At 43.9% G+C, this 19,171-nt stretch overlaps 2 protein-coding genes across 6 annotated transcripts in view; both read right to left on the minus strand.

Moving 5' to 3' along the window:
• On the minus strand, positions 1-11,822 carry LOC133549476 (SUN domain-containing protein 3-like). Of its 5 annotated transcripts, none has more exons than XM_061894924.1 (9): positions 11,686-11,822; positions 5,754-5,852; positions 5,492-5,679; positions 5,362-5,414; positions 5,144-5,297; positions 4,958-5,076; positions 4,726-4,899; positions 1,079-1,168; positions 1-934 (listed from the first exon to the last, which is right to left on the minus strand). In XM_061894924.1, exons 1-9 carry the CDS (start codon positions 11,820-11,822, stop codon positions 821-823), a joined length of 1,128 nt encoding a protein of 375 aa, XP_061750908.1. In that variant the 3' UTR covers positions 1-820. The 5 variants fall into 5 exon arrangements, with proteins under 5 accessions (XP_061750908.1, XP_061750912.1, XP_061750911.1 ...); XM_061894928.1 differs by having other exon boundaries at positions 5,762-5,852; positions 11,686-11,766; XM_061894927.1 differs by lacking the exon at positions 11,686-11,822 and adding an exon at positions 11,509-11,647 and having other exon boundaries at positions 5,762-5,852.
• The window catches only part of mdga2a (MAM domain containing glycosylphosphatidylinositol anchor 2a), a 32,005-nt gene continuing 24,566 nt past the window's right edge, over positions 11,733-19,171 (minus strand). The window contains exons 14-17 of the mRNA XM_061894869.1: positions 14,847-14,990; positions 14,645-14,778; positions 12,220-12,319; positions 11,733-12,159 (exon numbers count right to left, since the gene is read on the minus strand). Coding sequence (XP_061750853.1) covers positions 12,071-12,159; positions 12,220-12,319; positions 14,645-14,778; positions 14,847-14,990 — 467 coding nt within the window. The 3' untranslated portion in view covers positions 11,733-12,070. The remainder of the gene's footprint in view (positions 12,160-12,219; positions 12,320-14,644; positions 14,779-14,846; positions 14,991-19,171) is intronic.

Below are 19,171 nucleotides of genomic sequence, written 5' to 3' on the forward strand. Positions count from 1 at the left end.
CAGAGAACAACTTTATTGGGACAAAAAAGGCATATAACATAATAAAAAATTATAATGCACGGATATGTGAAGTCGAGATTTAATGGTTAAAAGTAGAAAAATTTTTTGACTTACTTTTAACACTAATGAGTAGGACCCTTTTGGATCCCCAAGAACTTTAGCGTGATTTTTGTTTAACTGCATCCATCCATCCATTCATTTTCTACTACTTGTCCTTTCTCAAAAAATAATACTGAAATGTTGTCATTGACACATTTAAGCCTTCAATTACTCACATCAAAAATATGGCATATTTTGTGTTTGCTATAAAAAAACAACCCCATGTTTTCTTTGACAAAAAGGCCATAAAACATTAAAAAAATGAACTCAACGCGACAAAACTGAAGTTATTTTAGAAATGTATGCGTTGATTAAAAAAACAAAACATCTATGACTTATTTTTTTAACATTATGGGGGACCCTTTTAGTGATATATATAATACAGTTTATTAAAAGAAGTTATGATATATAATACAGTTTATTATGACTAAATGATATATATATAAATATATATATATATTATAGTACTAACGTACAGACCCAAGACCACATGAAGAATACATAGTATTGCGTAAAGATAAAAATGCGTGTCTTTAAAGTGCAAAAGGAGCGGAGGGAAAAGTCCGCTCCAACCGTGCGTCCTTCCAGAAGGCTCCGCCCTCTAAAGATGGCCGCTGCGTGGAGGTAGCGCGCTTACTTGATCAGGTTTACGCTGCGCGGCGGGCGGCTCTGCACACTGGTGTGCGACAGGTGTGCTTGGGACACAGGTGTGCTCTTCGCCTCAGGAGGCCAGCGCCCCGTGCACCCAGAAGCTGTAGACGCAGGTGTAGGTGGGGTCGCCCCAGTTGCTATGGATACTTAGGGTCACGTACTTGCTAAGGGCGTGTAGCTCCTCCTGCAGCCCCCCCCCCACACACACACGCACGCACGCACGCACGCACGCACGCACGCACGCACGCACGCACACACACACACACACACACACACACACAGTGTATAAGTGAATGGTCAGGCAACGTGGACTCACAGGTGTACTCACAGGTATTATGAAGTTCTGGAACATTTCTCCTTCTTGGTTGTAATGGAAGGTTCCCAGTTTGATTCCCGCTGAGTCCAGTGTCTCCGTTCCCTAGAAGGTGACGTCAAAACTAGCAGTAGCAGTTACATCAGCCAGGACAGCAATCTACTTGTGGTGCTAAACCATGAAACTATATCAATATATATCTATATTAATATGTATCAATATATATACAAATATATATAGCACCATCTTCTTGTCACACAAGGAGGTAAATAAAGGGTCAAATAAGGTAAATAGAAGGGAAACAGAAAGTAAAAGATTGTCAAACCATTAAAAAAAGAAGGTAGAATAAGGTAATTGGAAGAAGGTAAACAAAGGTAAATTAAAAAGTAAAATAATGTAATAACGGTAAAACAAGGTCAAAGATAAAAAACAAAAGAAAGTAATTAAAAGGCAAAATAATGTAAATAAAAGTTTAAAGAATGTGAATAAAAGGTAAAGGAAGGTCAATAAATGTATAGAAGGACAAAAAAGATAACAGGTGAAATAAGGTAGAATAAGGTAAACAAAAGGTAAAAGAAGGCAAATATAATTTACATGAAGGTAAATAAAAGTTTTAAAAAATAGGTATAAATAACAGGTAGAAGAAAAGGGTAACAAGAAAGTACAAGAAGGTAATCAAAAAGTTAAAAAAAAGGTAAAAAGAAGGTAATCGGGGTAAGCAGAAAAATATTAGGATTTTGACTATTTTCCCTAAAATACACATTAACATTAGCAAGAGTTTTATTTGATTACTTCATTAATAGAATTAGGGTTAGTGTTAGTATTACACCTACTACACAAGTACAGTATATACTGCCAAGTATTACACCCAGAGGTGGGTAGTAACGCGCTACATTTACTCCGTTACATCTACTTGAGTAACTTTCAGGATAAATTGTACTTCTAAGAGTAGTTTTTATGCAACATACTTTTACTTGAGTATATATATAGAGAAGAAACGCTACTTTTACTCCACTCCATTTATCTACATTCAGCTCGCTACTCGCTACTTTTTTTATTGATCTATTAATGTTTGTTTTGGTTTTTCAAAGTAGGATCTATGCATGCCTGCGTTTCACCAATCACATGCAGTCACTGGTGACGTTGGACCAATCAAACAGAGCCAGGCGGTCACATGACCGTCACACGTAAAACCCGACTTAAACAAGTTGAAAAACTTATTGGGGTGTTACCATTTAGTGGTCAATTGTACAAAATATGAACTGTACTGTGAAATCTACTAATAAAAGTTTCAATCAATCGATCAAAAGTGTAAAGGAAAAAAGCCACTTTTTATTTCAACCGTACTTCCCGTCAAAAGCCAAAAGACTGATCGCACAGTTCCTGTCTTCACAATAAAAGTGCCGCTCCATCGCGCCTGCGCTAACAAAATAAGAGTCTCCGAAAACCAGCGCAAACAAGCTAGCAAGTTGCGGAGTTTGCCGCCAATGTACAGTATTTATTGTAAAGTGTATAAAAACGAATATGGAAGCTGGACAAATAAGATGCCAAAAACCAACGAGTTTTTAGGAATCTATGTGTTAAACATGCATGTATATTCATTAAAACACCTTTAACATGTGAAGAAAAACGGCAAAATAAATAAATATAAATTATAAACTGTATATATAAATGTATGTATATATATATATATATATATATATATATATATATATATATAAATATATATATATGTGCGCCAGCGCCCCCCGCGACCCCGAAAGGGAATAAGCGGTAGAAAATGGATGGATGGATATATATATATATATATGATATGTGTGTATGTATATGTATGTATATATATATATATATATATATATATATATATATGATATAGATAGATAGATAGATAGATAGTACTTTATTGATTCCTTCAGGAGAGTTCCTTCAGGAAAATTAAAATTCCAGCAGCAGTGTACAGAGTTGAGAACAATTTAAATTAAAGTAAAAAGTAAATAATGGGGGTTTAAATGGAAACAAAATAGAGAAATATTACAATAAGAATAACAAATAAAAAGCATATGTGTATGTATGTATATGTATATATGAGGTAGATCACCTCGACTTGGTCATTTTTTAAGTAATTGATTAACGTTAAAAAAACTTATTGGGGTGTTACCATTTAGTGGTCAATTGTACGGAATATGTACTGTACTGTGCAATCTACTAATATCAATCAATCAATCAATGCACATAAGGGTAAGGAAAACCCACACCCAGTGCGACATCGGTGACAATAATGACCCAGTGGGACGTCGGTGACAATGATGACTATGAGAACCTTGGAGAGGAGGAAAGCAATGGATGTCGAGCGGGTCTAACATGATACTGTGAAAGTTCGATCCATAATGGATCCATAATACAAGTTTCAATCAATCAATGAATGCCTACTGAGCCTATGGTGCTGTTAAGTTATTGTGGCTCAATGTGCCTTAATTTTTATTTTAATGTATTATTATTTAATATATGTTATTGTTTTAGTTGCTTAAGAGATATTCCTGGCTCTGAATTTGCTCGTTGCTATTTTTATGTTTTTGTGAATTATTTGTTGCCGTAATCATTAAACGAACAGGTTACTCATCAGTTACTCAGTACTGAAGTAGTTTTTTCACAACATACTTTTTACTTTTACTCAAGTAAATATTTGAGTGACTACTCCTTACTTTTACTTGAGTAATACATCTCTAAAGTAACAGTACTCTTACTTGAGTACAATTTCTGGCTACTCTACCCACCTCTGATTACACCTAGTACACAAGTGTATACTGACAAGTATTCAAGTATTAAACCTAGTACACAAGTGTGTACTGTCATGTATTACACCTAGTACACAAGGGTGTACTGACAAGTATTACACCTAGTACACAAGGGTGTACTGACAAGTATTACACCTAGTACACAACGGTGTACTGACAAGTATTCAAGTATTAAACCTAGTACACAAGTGTATACTGACAAGTATTCAAATATTATACCTAGTACACAAAGGTGTACTGTCATGTATTACACCTAGTACACAAGGGTGTACTGACAAGTATTACACCTAGTACACAAGGGTGTACTGACAAGTATTACACCTAGTACACAAGGGTGTACTGACAAGTATTCAAGTATTAAACCTAGTACACAAGAGTATACTGACAAGTATTCAAGTATAACACCTAGTACACAAGGGTGTACTGACAAGTATTACACCTAGTACACAAGGGTGTACTGACAAGTATTCAAGTATTACACCTTGTACACAAGTGTATACTGACAAGTATTCAAGTATTAAACCTAGTACACAAGTGTGTATTGTCAAGTATTACACCTAGTACACAAGGGTGTACTGACAAGTATTACACATAGTACACAAGGGTGTACTGACAAGTATTACACCTAGTACACAAGGGTGTACTGACACCTGGTATCTAAGTGTGTACTGACCTGACACCTGGTATACCAGTGTGTGGATTGACACCTAGTATACAAGTGTGTACTGACACGAGTAATGACACCTAGTATACAAGCGTGTATTTACACCTAGTACACAAGTGTGAACTGAAGTGCACTTAGTACACAAGCGTGTACCAGGAAGTGAGTGAGGCCATTGTGGTGAGGCTGTGCAAAGGCGAACTTACGTATACGGAGAAGAGGTTGGGGGCGTGCGGGATGGAGCCGGTGGGGGCGATGCGTTTGGAGATGTGACCCAGGGTAACGTGCTGCACCAAGGCCGGGTGTGACAAGACCATGGTCAGGTTACCCTGGTCACCCGAGAAGGCCCAGCAGTTCCCCGGGATCAGCTCGGACTTGCCCTGTTGGAGCCCAGTTTAGTGTGGTCCATGAGCGGCGGCGGTGCGTAAGCGGCCTCACCTCGATGACCACGCTGGCCGACAGCGCCTCGGGGTACCTGATCTGGAAGCCCAGGACGGACACAGTCTTAATCTTGGCCTTGTAGGCCTTGGAGGTGGCAGCGCACAGGACACTGGCTCCTGCGAGAAGCGACACGTTGAGCACAGGGAGGGTCAGCCGGTGCACGGCGTAGTCCGTCACACCCACCTGCTGACTTGAGGGCGAAATTGGGGATGCTGGCCCACGGCGGCGGCTTGTCGTCGATCTCCAGCACTTTCTGTTCGAAGGCCTTCAGACGCTCCAGCACGTCATTGTACATTTTGGAAAACTCCTCCGGCAGTTCAGCTCCGCTCTCCGAGAACTGCAAGGACGACAAGCCGGTTAGCCACGGAGCCGACGGGGTCGAACAGGTGATGAGTCCTTACCAGGTAGGAAGGGGCGGGGAAGCCCGTCATCTGGCGAATGGAGGGCTCGCACACTGCAGACAAGAAGTGACAAGGCGTGAGAAGGTTGCGGGTTAGCACACACTGGGGCGGGGGGCGGAGCTATACGTACGAAACCAAAGGACACCCATCAAAATGGTGATGATATATTTGCGCGCGAATCGCAGCACGCCGTCAATTCTGGGGAGGACTCTGGTGGTCCTGGCTGGGCTGTCCGAGAGCGGGAGGTCGTCCTTGGCCTCGTCGTCGTCCGAGGCCGCTCTGCGGGGGCGGGTAGTCCGGTACCGAGTCCACAGCCTCCTGCTCAGACGGCAGACAGCCGGGTGAGCAGTGGCAGCGGGCCGGCGGCGCTGACACACGTGATCAACACACACCTGCTTACCTGTACGGAGTCTCTTTGTAGGAGATGACGGGCTGCCCGTCGCTGCTGTAGTAGCCCGACGACTCCAGGCGGGAACTTTTTCTCAACATGACTGTGGGTGGACACCAGGGGGTGCAGTTACTAAGCAGGCCCCCATCCGCTCCTACAGTTACTAAGTAGGCCCACATCCGCTCCTACGGTTACTAAGTAGGCCCACATCCGCTCCTACAGTTACTAAGCAGGCCCATATCCGCTCTTACAGGTACTAAGCAGGCCCACATCCGCTCCTACAGTTACTAAGCAGGCCCCCATCCGCTCCTACAGTTATTAAGCAGGCCTCTATCCGCTCCTACGGTTACTAAGCGGGCCCACATCCGCTCCTACGGTTACAAAGCGTGCTCACATTCTCTCCTACGGTTACTAAACGGGCCCATATCCGCTCCTTTGGTTACGAAGCGGGCCCACATTCGCTCCTACAGTTACTAAGCGGGCCCACATTCGCTCCTACAGTTACTAAGCGGGCCCACATTCGCTCTTACAGTGAATAAGCAGGCCCACATCCGCTCCTACAGTTACTAAGCAGGCCCACATCCGCTCCTACAGTTACTAAACAGGCCCACATTTGCTCCTACAGTTACTAAGCAGGCCCACATTCGCTCCTACAGTTACTAAGCAGGTCCACATTCGCTCCTACAGTTACTAAGCAGGCCAACATTTGCTCCTACAGTTACTAAGCAGGCCCACATTCGCTCCTACAGTTACTAAACAGGCCCACATTTGCTCCTACAGTTACAAAGCAGGCCCACATTTGCTCCTACAGTTACTAAGCAGGCCCACATTCGCTCCTATAGTTACTAAGCAGGCCCACATTCGCTCCTATAGTTACTAAGCAGGCCCACATTTGCTCCTACAGCTACTAAGCAGGCCCATTCGCTCCTACGGTTACTAAGCAAGCCCACATTCGCTCCTACAGTTATTAAGCAGGCCTCTGTCTGCTCCTACAGTTACTAAGCAGGCCCACATCCGCTACTACAGTTACTAAGCAAGCCCCTATCCGCTCCTACCGTTACTAAGCGGGCCCACATCCACTCCTACTCTTACAAAGCGGGCCCACATTCCCTCCTACGATTACTAAGCGGGCCCAGATCCGCTCCTAAGGTTACTGAGCAGGCCCACATTCGCTCCTACAGTTACTAAGCGGGCCCACATTCGCTCCTATGGTTACTAAGCGGACCCACATCCGCTCTTATGGTTACTAAGCAGGCCCACATCCGCTCCTACGGTTACTAAGCAGGTCAAAATTCGCTCCTACATTTACTAAGCAGGCCCACATTTGCTCCTACAGTTACTAAGCAGGCCCACATTCGCTCCTACAGTTACTAAGCATGCCCACATTCGCTCCAACAGTTACTAAGCAAGTCCACATTTGCTCCTACAGTTACTAAGCAAGCCCACATTCGCTCCTACAGTTACTAAGCAGGCCCACATTTGCTCCTATAGTTACTAAGCAGGCCCACATTTGCTCCTACAGCTACTAAGCAGGCCCATTTGCTCCTACGGTTACTAAGCAAGCCCACATTCGCTCCTACAGTTATTAAGCAGGCCTATATCTGCTCCTACAGTTACTAAGCAGGCCCACATCCGCTCCTACAGTAACTAAGCAAGCCCCCATCCGCTCCTACAGTTATTAAGCAGGCCTCTGTCTCCTCCTACAGTTACTAAGCAGGCCCACATCCGCTACTACAGTTACTAAGCAAGCCCCTATCCGCACCTACCGTTACTAAGCGGGCCCACATCCGCTCCTACTCTTACAAAGCGGGCCCACATTCCCTCCTACGGTTACTAAGCGGGCCCAGATCCGCTCCTAAGGTTACTGAGCAGGCCCACATTCGCTCCTACAGTTACTAAGCGGGCCCACATCCGCTCTTATGGTTACTAAGCAGGCCCACATCCGCTCCTACGGTTACTAAGCAGGCCAAAATTCGCTCCTACATTTACTAAGCAGGCCCACATTTGCTCCAACAGTTACTAAGCAGGCCCACATTCACTCCTACAGTTACTAAGCATGCCCACATTCGCTCCAACAGTTACTAAGCAAGTCCACATTTGCTCCTACAGTTACTAAGCAAGCCCACATTCGCTCCTACAGTTACTAAGCAGGCCCACATTTGCTCCTATAGTTACTAAGCAGGCCCACATTTGCTCCTACAGCTACTAAGTAGGCCCATTTGCTCCTACGGTTACTAAGCAAGCCCACATTCGCTCCTACAGTTATTAAGCAGGCCTATATCTGCTCCTACAGTTACTAAGCAGGTCCACATCCGCTCCTACAGTAACTAAGCAAGCCCCATCCGCTCCTACAGTTATTAAGCAGGCCTCTATCCACTCCTACGGTTACAAAGCGGGCCCACATTCCCTCCTACGGTTACTAAGCAGGCCAACATCTGCTCCTACGGTGACTAAGCAGGCCCACATTTGCTCCTACAGTTACTACGCAAGCCCACATTCGCTCCTACAGTTACTAAGCAGGCCCGCATTCGCTCCTATAGTTACTAAGAAGGCCCACATTCGCTCCCACAGTTACTAAGCAGGCTCACATTCGCTCCAACAGTTACTAAGCAGGTTCACATTCCCTCCTACAGATACTAAACAAGCCCACATTCACTCCTACAGTTACTAAGCAGGCCCACATTCGCTCCTACAGTTACTAAGCAGGTCCACATCCGCTCCTACAGTAACTAAGCAAGCCCCCATCCGCTCCTACAGTTATTAAGCAGGCCTCTATCCACTCCTACGGTTACAAAGCGGGCCCACATTCCCTCCTACGGTTACTAAGCAGGCCAACATCTGCTCCTACGGTGACTAAGCAGGCCCACATTTGCTCCTACAGTTACTACGCAAGCCCACATTCGCTCCTACAGTTACTAAGCAGGCCCGCATTCGCTCCTATAGTTACTAAGAAGGCCCACATTCGCTCCTACAGTTACTAAGCAGGCTCACATTCGCTCCAACAGTTACTAAGCAGGTCCACATTCCCTCCTACAGATACTAAACAAGCCCACATTCACTCCTACAGTTACTAAGCAGGCCCACATTCGCTCCTACAGTTACTAAGCAGGCCCACATTCGCTCCTACAGTAACTAAGCAGGCTCACATTCGCTCCTACAGTTACTAAGCAGGTCCACATTCACTCCTACAGTTACTACGCAAGCCCACATTCGCTCCTACATTTACTAAGCAGGCCCGCATTCGCTCCAATAGTTACTAAGAAGGCCCACATTCGCTCCTACAGTTACTAAGCAGGCTCACATTCGCTCCAACAGTTACTAAGCAGGTCCACATTCCCTCCTACAGATACTAAACAAGACCACATTCACTCCTACAGTTACTAAGCAGGCCCACATTCGCTCCTACAGTTACTAAGCAGGCCCACATTCGCTCCTACAGTAACTAAGCAGGCTCACATTCGCTCCTACAGTTACTAAGCAGGTCCACATTCGCTCCTACAGTTACTACGCAAGCCCACATTCGCTCCTACAGTTACTAAGCAGGCCCGCATTCGCTCCTATAGTTACTAAGAAGGCCCACATTCGCTCCTACAGTTACTAAGCAGGCTCACATTCGCTCCAACAGTTACTAAGCAGGTCCACATTCCCTCCTACAGATACTAAGCAAGCCCACATTCACTCCTACAGTTACTAAGCAGGCCCACATTCGCTCCTATAGTTACTAAGCAGGCCCACATTCGCTCCTACAGTAACTAAGCAGGCTCACATTCGCTCCTACAGTTATTAAGCAGGTCCACATTTGCTCTTACAGTTACTAAGCAAGCCCACATTCGCTCCTACAGTTACTAAGCAGGCCCACATTTGCTCCTATAGTTACTAAGCAGGCCCACATTCGCTCCTACACTAACTAAGCAGGCCCACATTCGCTCCTACAGTTACTGAGCACACACCTGCCCTAACTTTTCTCAACCAATAAAATACATAAACTTATTTTCAGTTTTTTACTTTGGACCCGGGGACCGGAAAGCTAAAAAATTAGGGTTATATGATATACTGGTACTAGTATAGTACCGCGATACTAATGAATCATATTCGGTACTATACCACCTCTAAAAGATACCGGTCGCCCCAACACACCTTTTTTTTGTAACGGGCATGAGAGCGCGTCGTTGTCACCTTGTGACATTGCTGGTTTTACGTGCATATGAGCATGTTCGGCAGCACACACACACACAGTGCTTACAAGCAGACAGTGTGTAGACAGAAAAGGCAAGACAAGAAAGGACGGATTTTGGTCTAAAAACTAAAGACAAAGGTGAAGTTATAACACTGAAACACCCTCAAGAAGAGGTGCTTTAAGACATTGCTAGCTAGCTAGCGGCTAGCATACATCCACAGTTGGCTGTGTTTTAGCTACTTCTAAATCACTAATCTTTGTCTCCATGGTGACAAATAAAGTACTTGTCTTACAAGTAGGACGAGGAATCGCTAATCATGCTTCACTACACACCGTAGCTCACCGGCTTTACAATGTAAACAAATGCCATGGGTGGATCTACACCTAACATCCACTGTAATGATATCAAGTACAAGAGCGTATCTAGTCGATAGTACTATGATTACATCAATATTTTTTATCGTCACAAAATCTTTTTTCCTTTTTTAAAAATTCGTAATATGTTTATAAACTCAGGAAATACATCCCTGGACACCTGAGGACTTTGAATATGACCAATGTGTGATTCTGTATCTACTTGGTATCAAATCGATACCTAAACGTGTGGTATCATCCAAAACTAATGTAAAGTATCTAACAACAGAAGAATAAGGGATTATTACATTTGACTTACTAATAAAAAACAAGTCGTCTAGTGTGTTCACTATTTTATTTAAAGACAAAATTGCAATTGGGAACACATGTTTAATGTACCCTATGATTTTTTGTTAAAATAAAGCCAATAATGACATTTTTGTGGTAGAAAAGTACAGAAAAGTATCAAAAAGTATTGAAATACATTTTGGTTTTGGTACCAAAATATTGGTATTGGGACCACCACAGCCCCAATTATTGAACTGTCACCTAATAATTTCATTTTTGATTATTCAATGCTTGAAACTTCAAGTCTCTCTGTCGATGTAAAGTTTTTGTTTAGGTACGATGCCCTTTTTGTCCAAACTCTGAAAATCAAAAATGATGCAAGATTTTCTACAAAAAATACTTCAGAGTGGAATATTTGATGTGAAGTACTTGTATTTGTATTAATAATTCATAAAAACATTGATTTAGATTCATTATTATTTTTAAGCCCTGACATTAAATAAAAAATCCACTAAAATGTTTGGGGATCCATAAAGGTCCCAATCATAAGTGTTAAAAAAATCATAACTTTCTATATTTGCAACATTTAAATCACAACATCAACTTCCGGTCTATCTATAATTGTTCATTTTTCAATTTATTATGCCCTTTTGTCTAAACCCTGTTTTTTTTTTACGGTTTGAAAAAAGGCCGGGAGTCACATGACCTGAAATCGAAAGTTTATGGTGGGCGTGGCTAACGTCACATGGTCCGGCAGCGACAAACCTTAAAGGCGGCACGGTTGTTGTTGTTGTTCTCCTACATGGCGGTCATGGACACGGTGACGTCACCGACTACTTGTACGGAGGTCGCGAGCGGCTTGAGCGGGAACTTAACGGCACGTCTCACCGTGAGAACCTTCCGACGCCACGCACCTGATCAAACTACAAAGGCCGCTCACCCGCCAAACTTTTTGCACGTGTGCCGCATCATCAGAAGTTTGCGGCGCGTGGCGCCCCCTGTGACGCGTGACGTCATCGCTTTGTCTCGCCGGAGTGATCCAGAGTCGGGGGCGGGGCTTCACGGGACGTGCTTCAATTACGACTGGTAAAAATCGGAAGTGTGCCAAGTACTATACCCGAGTGGGGCAACCGCGGGTTGGTTCGAAGCAAAGTCCAAGTCCACTTGACCCAAAAAAGGTTTTATTGTCAGTTGGAGGCGGAGCTTGTCATCAAACATGCGGAAGGGAAAGTAAACAGGAACTACCTCAAGCATTCACACCTTCTACAATGTTTCTTTGTGCTTCTTGGAAAATAAATCTTTTATTTTGAAAAGTTTGCTGTCATTTTCCCCGCTCTTGTTGCCATGGCGACGACCGGGCTGCATGAAGGCACTTAATGTCACCTGGTTGCCCCGCCTACTGAGGGCAGCGCCCGTTTGTGACGTCATCATAGGGGCGGGGCAGGGGGACAGCGTTGATTGGAGGAGCAGGGAGGGGAGGAGTCTGAGGTCGTGGGAGGGGGTCACCTGCTGCGACCAAACAGAGTCAAGCTCAGAGTGAAGCCCAGCCGCCATAAATGAGGCGAAGGAGGCGGGGCCAGGGACATCAAGTCTGACGGAACAGAAGAGACAATCAGCTTGGTGGAGATTTAGAAGCAGAGTGAGGACTCACTGTTGGACGGAGGATCTTTGCATTCCCCCTCCTCGATGGTGACATCATCGATGGCGATGTCTCCCTCGATGCCGGCGCCGCGCACGCCCTCCATCACCACCTGACGTGGAGAACACGCAGGTGACCAATCACAGCCCTGCCTGCTTGAAAGCCGCTAACTGGGGTTAGCGCGGCTGTTCGCTTGTCAGCAGTTTGGCTACATGAGCTAGCTTACTTACTGCACCCGTAAGGTTGCTAACTCAGGCTAGCTCGACTGTTAGCATGTCAGAAGTTTGGCGCCACGAGCTAGCTTACTTACTGCACCCATAAGGTTGCTAACTGGGGTTAGCTCGGCTGTTAGCTTGTCAGCACTTAGGCTACTCAAGCTCGCTTACTTTACTGCACCTGGAAGGCAGCTAACTGGGGTTAGCTCAGCTGTTAGCATGTCAGCAGTTTGGCTACACGAGCTAGCTTGCTTACTGCACCTGTAAGGTTGCTAACTTGGGTTAGCTTGGCTGTTAGCATATTAGCAATTTGGCTATACAAACCAGCTTACTTACTGCACCTGGAAGATTGCTAACCCACGTTAGCTCAGCTGTTAGCATGTCAGCAGTTTGGCTACTCGAGCTGGCTTACCTGGTGCACCCATAGGGTTGTTAACCCGAGTTAGCTCGGCTGTTAGCATGTCAGCAGTTTGGCTACATGGGCTAGCTTGTTTACTGCACCCATAAGGTTGCTAACTCGGGTTAGTTCGGCTGTTAGCATGTTTGCAATTTGGCTAAACAACCCAGCTTACTTACTGCACCTGGCAGGTTGCTAACTCGGGTTAGCTCGGCTGTTAGCAGTTTCGCTATACAAGCTAGCTTACTTACTGCACCTGGATCATTGCTAACTCGGGTTAGCTTGGCTGTTAGCTTGTCAGCAGTTTGGCTGTGTTACGCGAAATTTCTTCCCCCCTACAAAAACCTTCCTCCCGGACAACATTTGGCGTGACAGCCCCTCTAATGCCTGAAGGACCCCAATGAGGGCGTGATAATACCAAGTTATGTGACTCTTAAGGGTTACAGCTGCAAAATTAGCAGAGCATAAATAACTTGAATGGTTAGCATGCTGGAATGCTAATATTTTTTCCTCACCGTTATTTTTCACCAATGACAAACAGCCAATTATAATGCTTTTAAAGGCCTACTGAAATGAGATTTTCTTATTTAAACGGGGATAGCAGCTCCATTCTACAGTATGTGTCATACTTGATCATTTCGCGATATTGCCATATTTTTGCTGAAAGGATTTAGTAGAGAACATCCACAATAAAGTTCGCAACTGTCGGTGCTAACAGAAAAGCCCTGCCTCTACCGGAAGTCACAGACGATGACGTCACAAGTGTGGGGGCTCCTCACATATTCACATTGTTTATAATGGGAGCCTCCAACAAAAAGTGCTATTCGGACCGAGAAAACGACAATTTCCCCATTAATTTGAGTGAGGATGAAAGATTCGTGTTTGAGGATATTGAAAGCGATGGACTAGAAAAAAAAAAAAAATGCAAATGCATTGGGACGGATTCCGATGTTTTTAAACACATTTACAAGGATAATTCCGGGAAATCCCTTATATTTCTATTGTGTAGCTAGTGTTTTAGTGAGTTAAATAGTACCTAAATAGTCGAAAGGGTGTCTCCACGGGTGTCTTGACGCGCAGTGTCTCAGGGGAGTCGACGGCAGCTATGGACGGCACAAGCTCAGCTTTTCTCCGGTAAGAACTGACTTTTTAACCACATTTTTCTCACTGAAACCTGCTGGTTGACATGTGGTCGGGATTCATGTTCGCTTGACCGCGCTCTGATCCATAGGAAAGTTTCACCCCTGGGAATTTTAAACAAGGAATCACCGTGTGTTTGTGTGGCTAAAGGCTAAAGCTTCCCAACTCCATCTTGCTACTTTGATTTCTCCAATATTAATTGAACAAATTGCAAAAGATTCAGCAACACAAATGTCCAAAATACTGTGTAATTATGCCGTTAAAGCAGACGACATTTAGCTGTGTGTGTGCGTAGCGCTCACACTTCCTAAAAATGCGTGAAGTCTTGCGTACACGTCATCATTACACAACGTTTTCAAGACGAAACTCCTGGGAAATTTAAAATTGTAATTTAGTAAACCAAAAAGGCCGTATTGGCATGTGTTGCAATGTTAATATTTCATCATTGATATATAAACTATCAGACTGCGTGGTGGGTAGTAGTGGGTTTCAGTAGGCCTTTGAAACAGGCAGCTGTGTGGGCTGCTTTAAGGTCCTTCCACCCTCATTGGGGTCCGTCAGGCATTAGAGGGGCTGTCACGACAAATGTCTTCCGGGGGTTTTTGTCGGGGGGAAGAAATTTGGCGTGACAGCTGCAATTGTTATAGTGACGACGCTACTACTGAGCTAACGAACGTGGCTGTACCTGGAAAGCTGCGGTGGGGTGGATGTTGACGGCGGCTCGTCGCCAGCGGTCGCCGTGGTTACCGCTCAGGCTCCAAACCGAGGCATCCGATGTCGCCGTCGGTCCTTTTTGACGCAGGAGGACGTTCAACGTTCCTGCCGATGCAAACAGGAAGCGGTTCATTCAGAGCGCTGGTGGGGCGTGCAAGCGCGTGAGAACTCACCTATGTGCTTGCCGTGCATATGGTAGTAGAAGGCCAGGCAGTAGGTGGCAGCACCCCTGGAGGCCGTGTTGAAAGAGGGCGACAAGAGGCGGGCTTTGTCCCCCTCCAGCCTGGGTCGGGACGTCTCGATGTACATGTAGAAGCCTGTGTTTCATAAAGCACAAGTTAGCACAATCAAACTTTGCATGTGTTGCAGCTCCTTTTGCTCCACGCACAAGTAACTGTTAGCATGGTAAATGTTTTTGTCAATTTTTAAAGCCGTACACCTCAGAGGCCTAAAACTTGGTACTTGGCACATGATAACTCTTAGCAAGCTGGTCTTAGCATGCAAACTTTTTGTTGGCTAACTTTAAAACGCTATTATCCAGTGTCATATATATAATGGGTGTGAAGTTGGAGAAGATGCAGGTGGAGGCCCCCTTGGTATCCTGGGTTGTAGATTACCTGACTGACAGACCACAGTATGTGCGACTGCAGGACTGTGTGTGTGACAAGCTGGTCAGCAACCCGGGGCCCCACAGGGCACAGTCCTCTCCCCCTTCCTCTTCACCATTTACACCACCGATTTCCACTATCAGTCAGAGTCCTGCCCACTTCAGAAGTTTTCTGATGACTGCGGTAGCGGGGTGTATTGAGGATGGTGATGATGAGGAATACAGGGCACTGGTGGAGGACTTTGTCACATGGTGTGGAAAGAACCAGCTCCAGCTCAATGTGACGAAGACCAAGGAGCTGGTTGTGGACCTGGAAAGGAGGAGGAGTACTCTGGTGACCCCTGTTTCCATCAGCGGGGTGGGTGTGGACATAGTTGAGGATTATAAATGTCACACCGCGTTTTTTCTGTCTTGTGATTTACGTGTTTTATTTTGAAAAGCCGCCCTGCGATGAGGTGGCGACTTGTCCAGGGTGTACCCCGCCTTCCGCCCGATTGTAGCTGAGATAGGCGCCAGCACCCCCCGCGACCCCAAAAGGGAATAAGCGGTAGAAAATGGATGGATGGATTTTGAAAAGCTACCCTGTTGTTTCAGACCACGGGCCCTTCCTCTTGTGTCACCAGTCTGACGTTATCCCTAATTCCTGATTGTTTCCACCTGTTCCCCATCACTCCCACATCCTATTTAAGCTCACTTCTCCGTTTGTCCTTTGCCAGATCGTCTCGTCCATCGTGCCTTTCTTGCGTCCTTGTCCATGTCCTTGATTAGCTCCTTGTCTTGCTCCTGTTTTCCTAGTTACCCTAGTTTTTGCTGTAATTTTGAGTTTACTTTTTCCTCCTTCGAGCGTCCTTGGTTATCATTCGTCTTCCTAATTGGTGAGTTTTTGTTTTTCTAAATTTCGAATTTATTGCCTCATTGATTGAGTGATTTTTTTGTTATTTATAGGTAGTGTTTATATATAGGTCGTTTTGGTGAGTGTGAATGTTGTCTGTCTATCTGTGTTGGCCCTGCGATGAGCTGGCGACTTGTCCAGGGTGTACCCCGCCTTCCGCCCGATTGTAGCTGAGATAGGCGCCAGCGCCCCCCGCGACCCCAAAAGGGAATAAGCGGTAGAAAATGGATGGATGGATGGATGGTATTTTTTCCTCCTAATGGAGCACTTTTCGTCTGTTCTTAATATTGTTTTTTGTTAGAATTTCCTTAGATTAGTATTCCTCCTTATTTTTGTGGAGTGATTTTAAGTTAATTGTTTATCCTCGGAATTATTTTTCCGCATGATTGATTATTCTTGTGAAAAACTTTTTGCATTGGAGGTAAAAAGTTGTTTCCAAATATAAGCTTTATTTTTTAAACTTCCTCTCTGCATCTGGGTCCTCTCCTTACTCCAAGTTGTAACAATAAATACCTCGGTGTACACATGAACAACAAACTGAATGGGTCAAAACACGCTGAGGCCCTCTAAAAGAAGGGACAGAGCCACCTCTACTTCCTCAGGACGTTAGGATCCTTCAATGTCTGTACAAAGATGTTGAAGATGTTCTACGAGTCGGTGGTGGCGAGCGCCTTCTTGTACGCCGTGGCTTGCTGGGGCAGCGGGCTCAGAGTGAGGGACGCAAACCGACTGGAGAATCTGGTAGAGAAGGCGAGTAACGTGGTGGGAGTGGAGCTGGACTCTGGCGGTGGTGTCAGAGAGGAGAAGTCTAGCAAAACTCCTAGCCATTATGAACAACACCTGCTACCCACTACACTCGGACCTTGCGGAGAATGAGCACGTTCAGTGGAAGGCTCAGACTCCAAAAATGCAACACAGAACGACACAGGAGGTCCTTCATACCGACAGCCATCAGACTGTGTAATGCTTGTGTTCCTTCTTCACTGCACTTAAATGTAGAATATATGTAGAATATATTTATATTATTCATATATTATATATTATATATATAATATGTGTCATATATTTATTATTATTATTGTTTATTTTGGGCGGCATAGCTCGGTTAGTAGAGTGGCCGTGCCAGCAACTTGAGGGTTGCAGGTTCGATTCCCGCTTCCGCCATCCTAGTCACTGCCGTTGTGTCCTTGGGCAAGACACTTTACCCACCTGCTCCCAGTTCCGCCCACACTGGTTTAAATGTAACTTAGATATTGGGTTTCACTATGTAAAGCGCTTTGACTCACTAGAGAAAAGCGCTATATAAATATTATTCAATTCAATTCAATTGTGAGCAAACTGTGGTGCTGAATTTCCCCCAGGGGTCAATAAAGTACTTTCTATTCTATTCTATTCTAACTTGATAACTGGCATATGCTAACTGCGAGCATGCCAAAGTTAGGATGCAACATTTTTTTAGCCAATTTTGCAGTAGTACACCTCATTCATATGACTTGGTAACTGACACATGCTAACTGTTAGCATTATTAACGTTAACATGCTGAATTTTTTTGCCAGTTTTGCAGCTGTACTTCATCAGAATCATTAACTTTGTACTTGACTAATGCTTACTTGTGACATGGTAACGTTAGCATGTTAACTTTTTAGCCAATTTTAAAGCCTTGCACTCAATAGTCACACATCTCAGATTTTGACACGTTAACTCTTAGCATTATAACATTTGTATGTTAGCATTAGCATGCAAACTTTCTTTGGGCTAATTATGTAACCCTTTTCCCTAGAGTAAAATAACTTGGTACGTGACATATGTTTACACCTTGCATGCTAACATTAGCATTCTTTTTTTGTGCTAATTTTACAGCTGTACACCTCAGTCAAAGACTTGGTACCTGACGTATGCTAGTTGTTAGCATTATATCATTAGCGTGCTAACTTTTTTGGCCAATTTTGCAGCCGCACATATCAGTCATATAAACTTTGTACCTGGAGCATGCTAACTCTTAACATTATAAAGTTAGCATGTTAACTTTTTTAGCAAATTTTAAAATCATACACCTAAAACTCATACAATTTAGTACTCGACACATGTTAACTCTTAATATAATGTTAATATGCTAACGTGAGCAGGCTAACATTAGAATACAACATATTTGTTAATTATGTAACTGTTTAGAATCATATAACTTGGTACTTGACATATGCTAGCTGTCAGCATGTTAAAGTTAGGATGCAACATTTTTTATTGCCAATTTTGTAGCAGTATACCTCAGTCATATGGCTTGGTACCTGACACATGCTAACTGTTAGCATTATTAACATTTTCATGCTCCCTTTCTTAAGTTTTGCAGCTGTACATTTCAGAATCATAATAACTTTGTACTTGACACATACTAACTCATAACATTGTAATGTTAGCATGCTAACTTATTTAGCCAGTTTTAAAGCCGTACACACCATAGTCATACAAACTGTACATCTCAGTACTTGACACGCTAACTCTTAGCATTATAACGTTAACATGTCAGCATTAGCATGCAAACTTTTTTTTGGCTAATTTCATAAGTATTTTCCCTAGAGTCATATAACTTGATACTTGACATATGCTAACTCCGAGCATGCTAACATTAGCATTCGTTTTTTTGTGCTAATTTTACAGCTGTAAACTTCAGAGTCATAGACTTGGTACTTGACATATGCTAGCTGTTAGCGTTATATCATTAACATGCAAACTTTTTAGGCCAATTTTGCAGCCACACCCATCACTCATATTAACTTTGTACTTGGCGAATGCCAACTCTTAACGTTATAAGATTAGCATGTCAACTTTTTTGTCAATCACACACCTCAAAACCATACAACTTAGTACTCGACACATGCTAACTGTTAATATAATGTTAATATGCTAATGTGAGAATGCTAACATTAGAGCACAACATTTTTGTTAATTATATAACCACTTACTTCTGAGTCATATAATTTGGTACTTGACATATGCAATC

This window comes from Nerophis ophidion, linkage group LG03, assembly GCF_033978795.1.
Source record: "Nerophis ophidion isolate RoL-2023_Sa linkage group LG03, RoL_Noph_v1.0, whole genome shotgun sequence".
In the NCBI taxonomy this organism is placed as follows: Eukaryota; Metazoa; Chordata; class Actinopteri; order Syngnathiformes; family Syngnathidae; genus Nerophis; species Nerophis ophidion.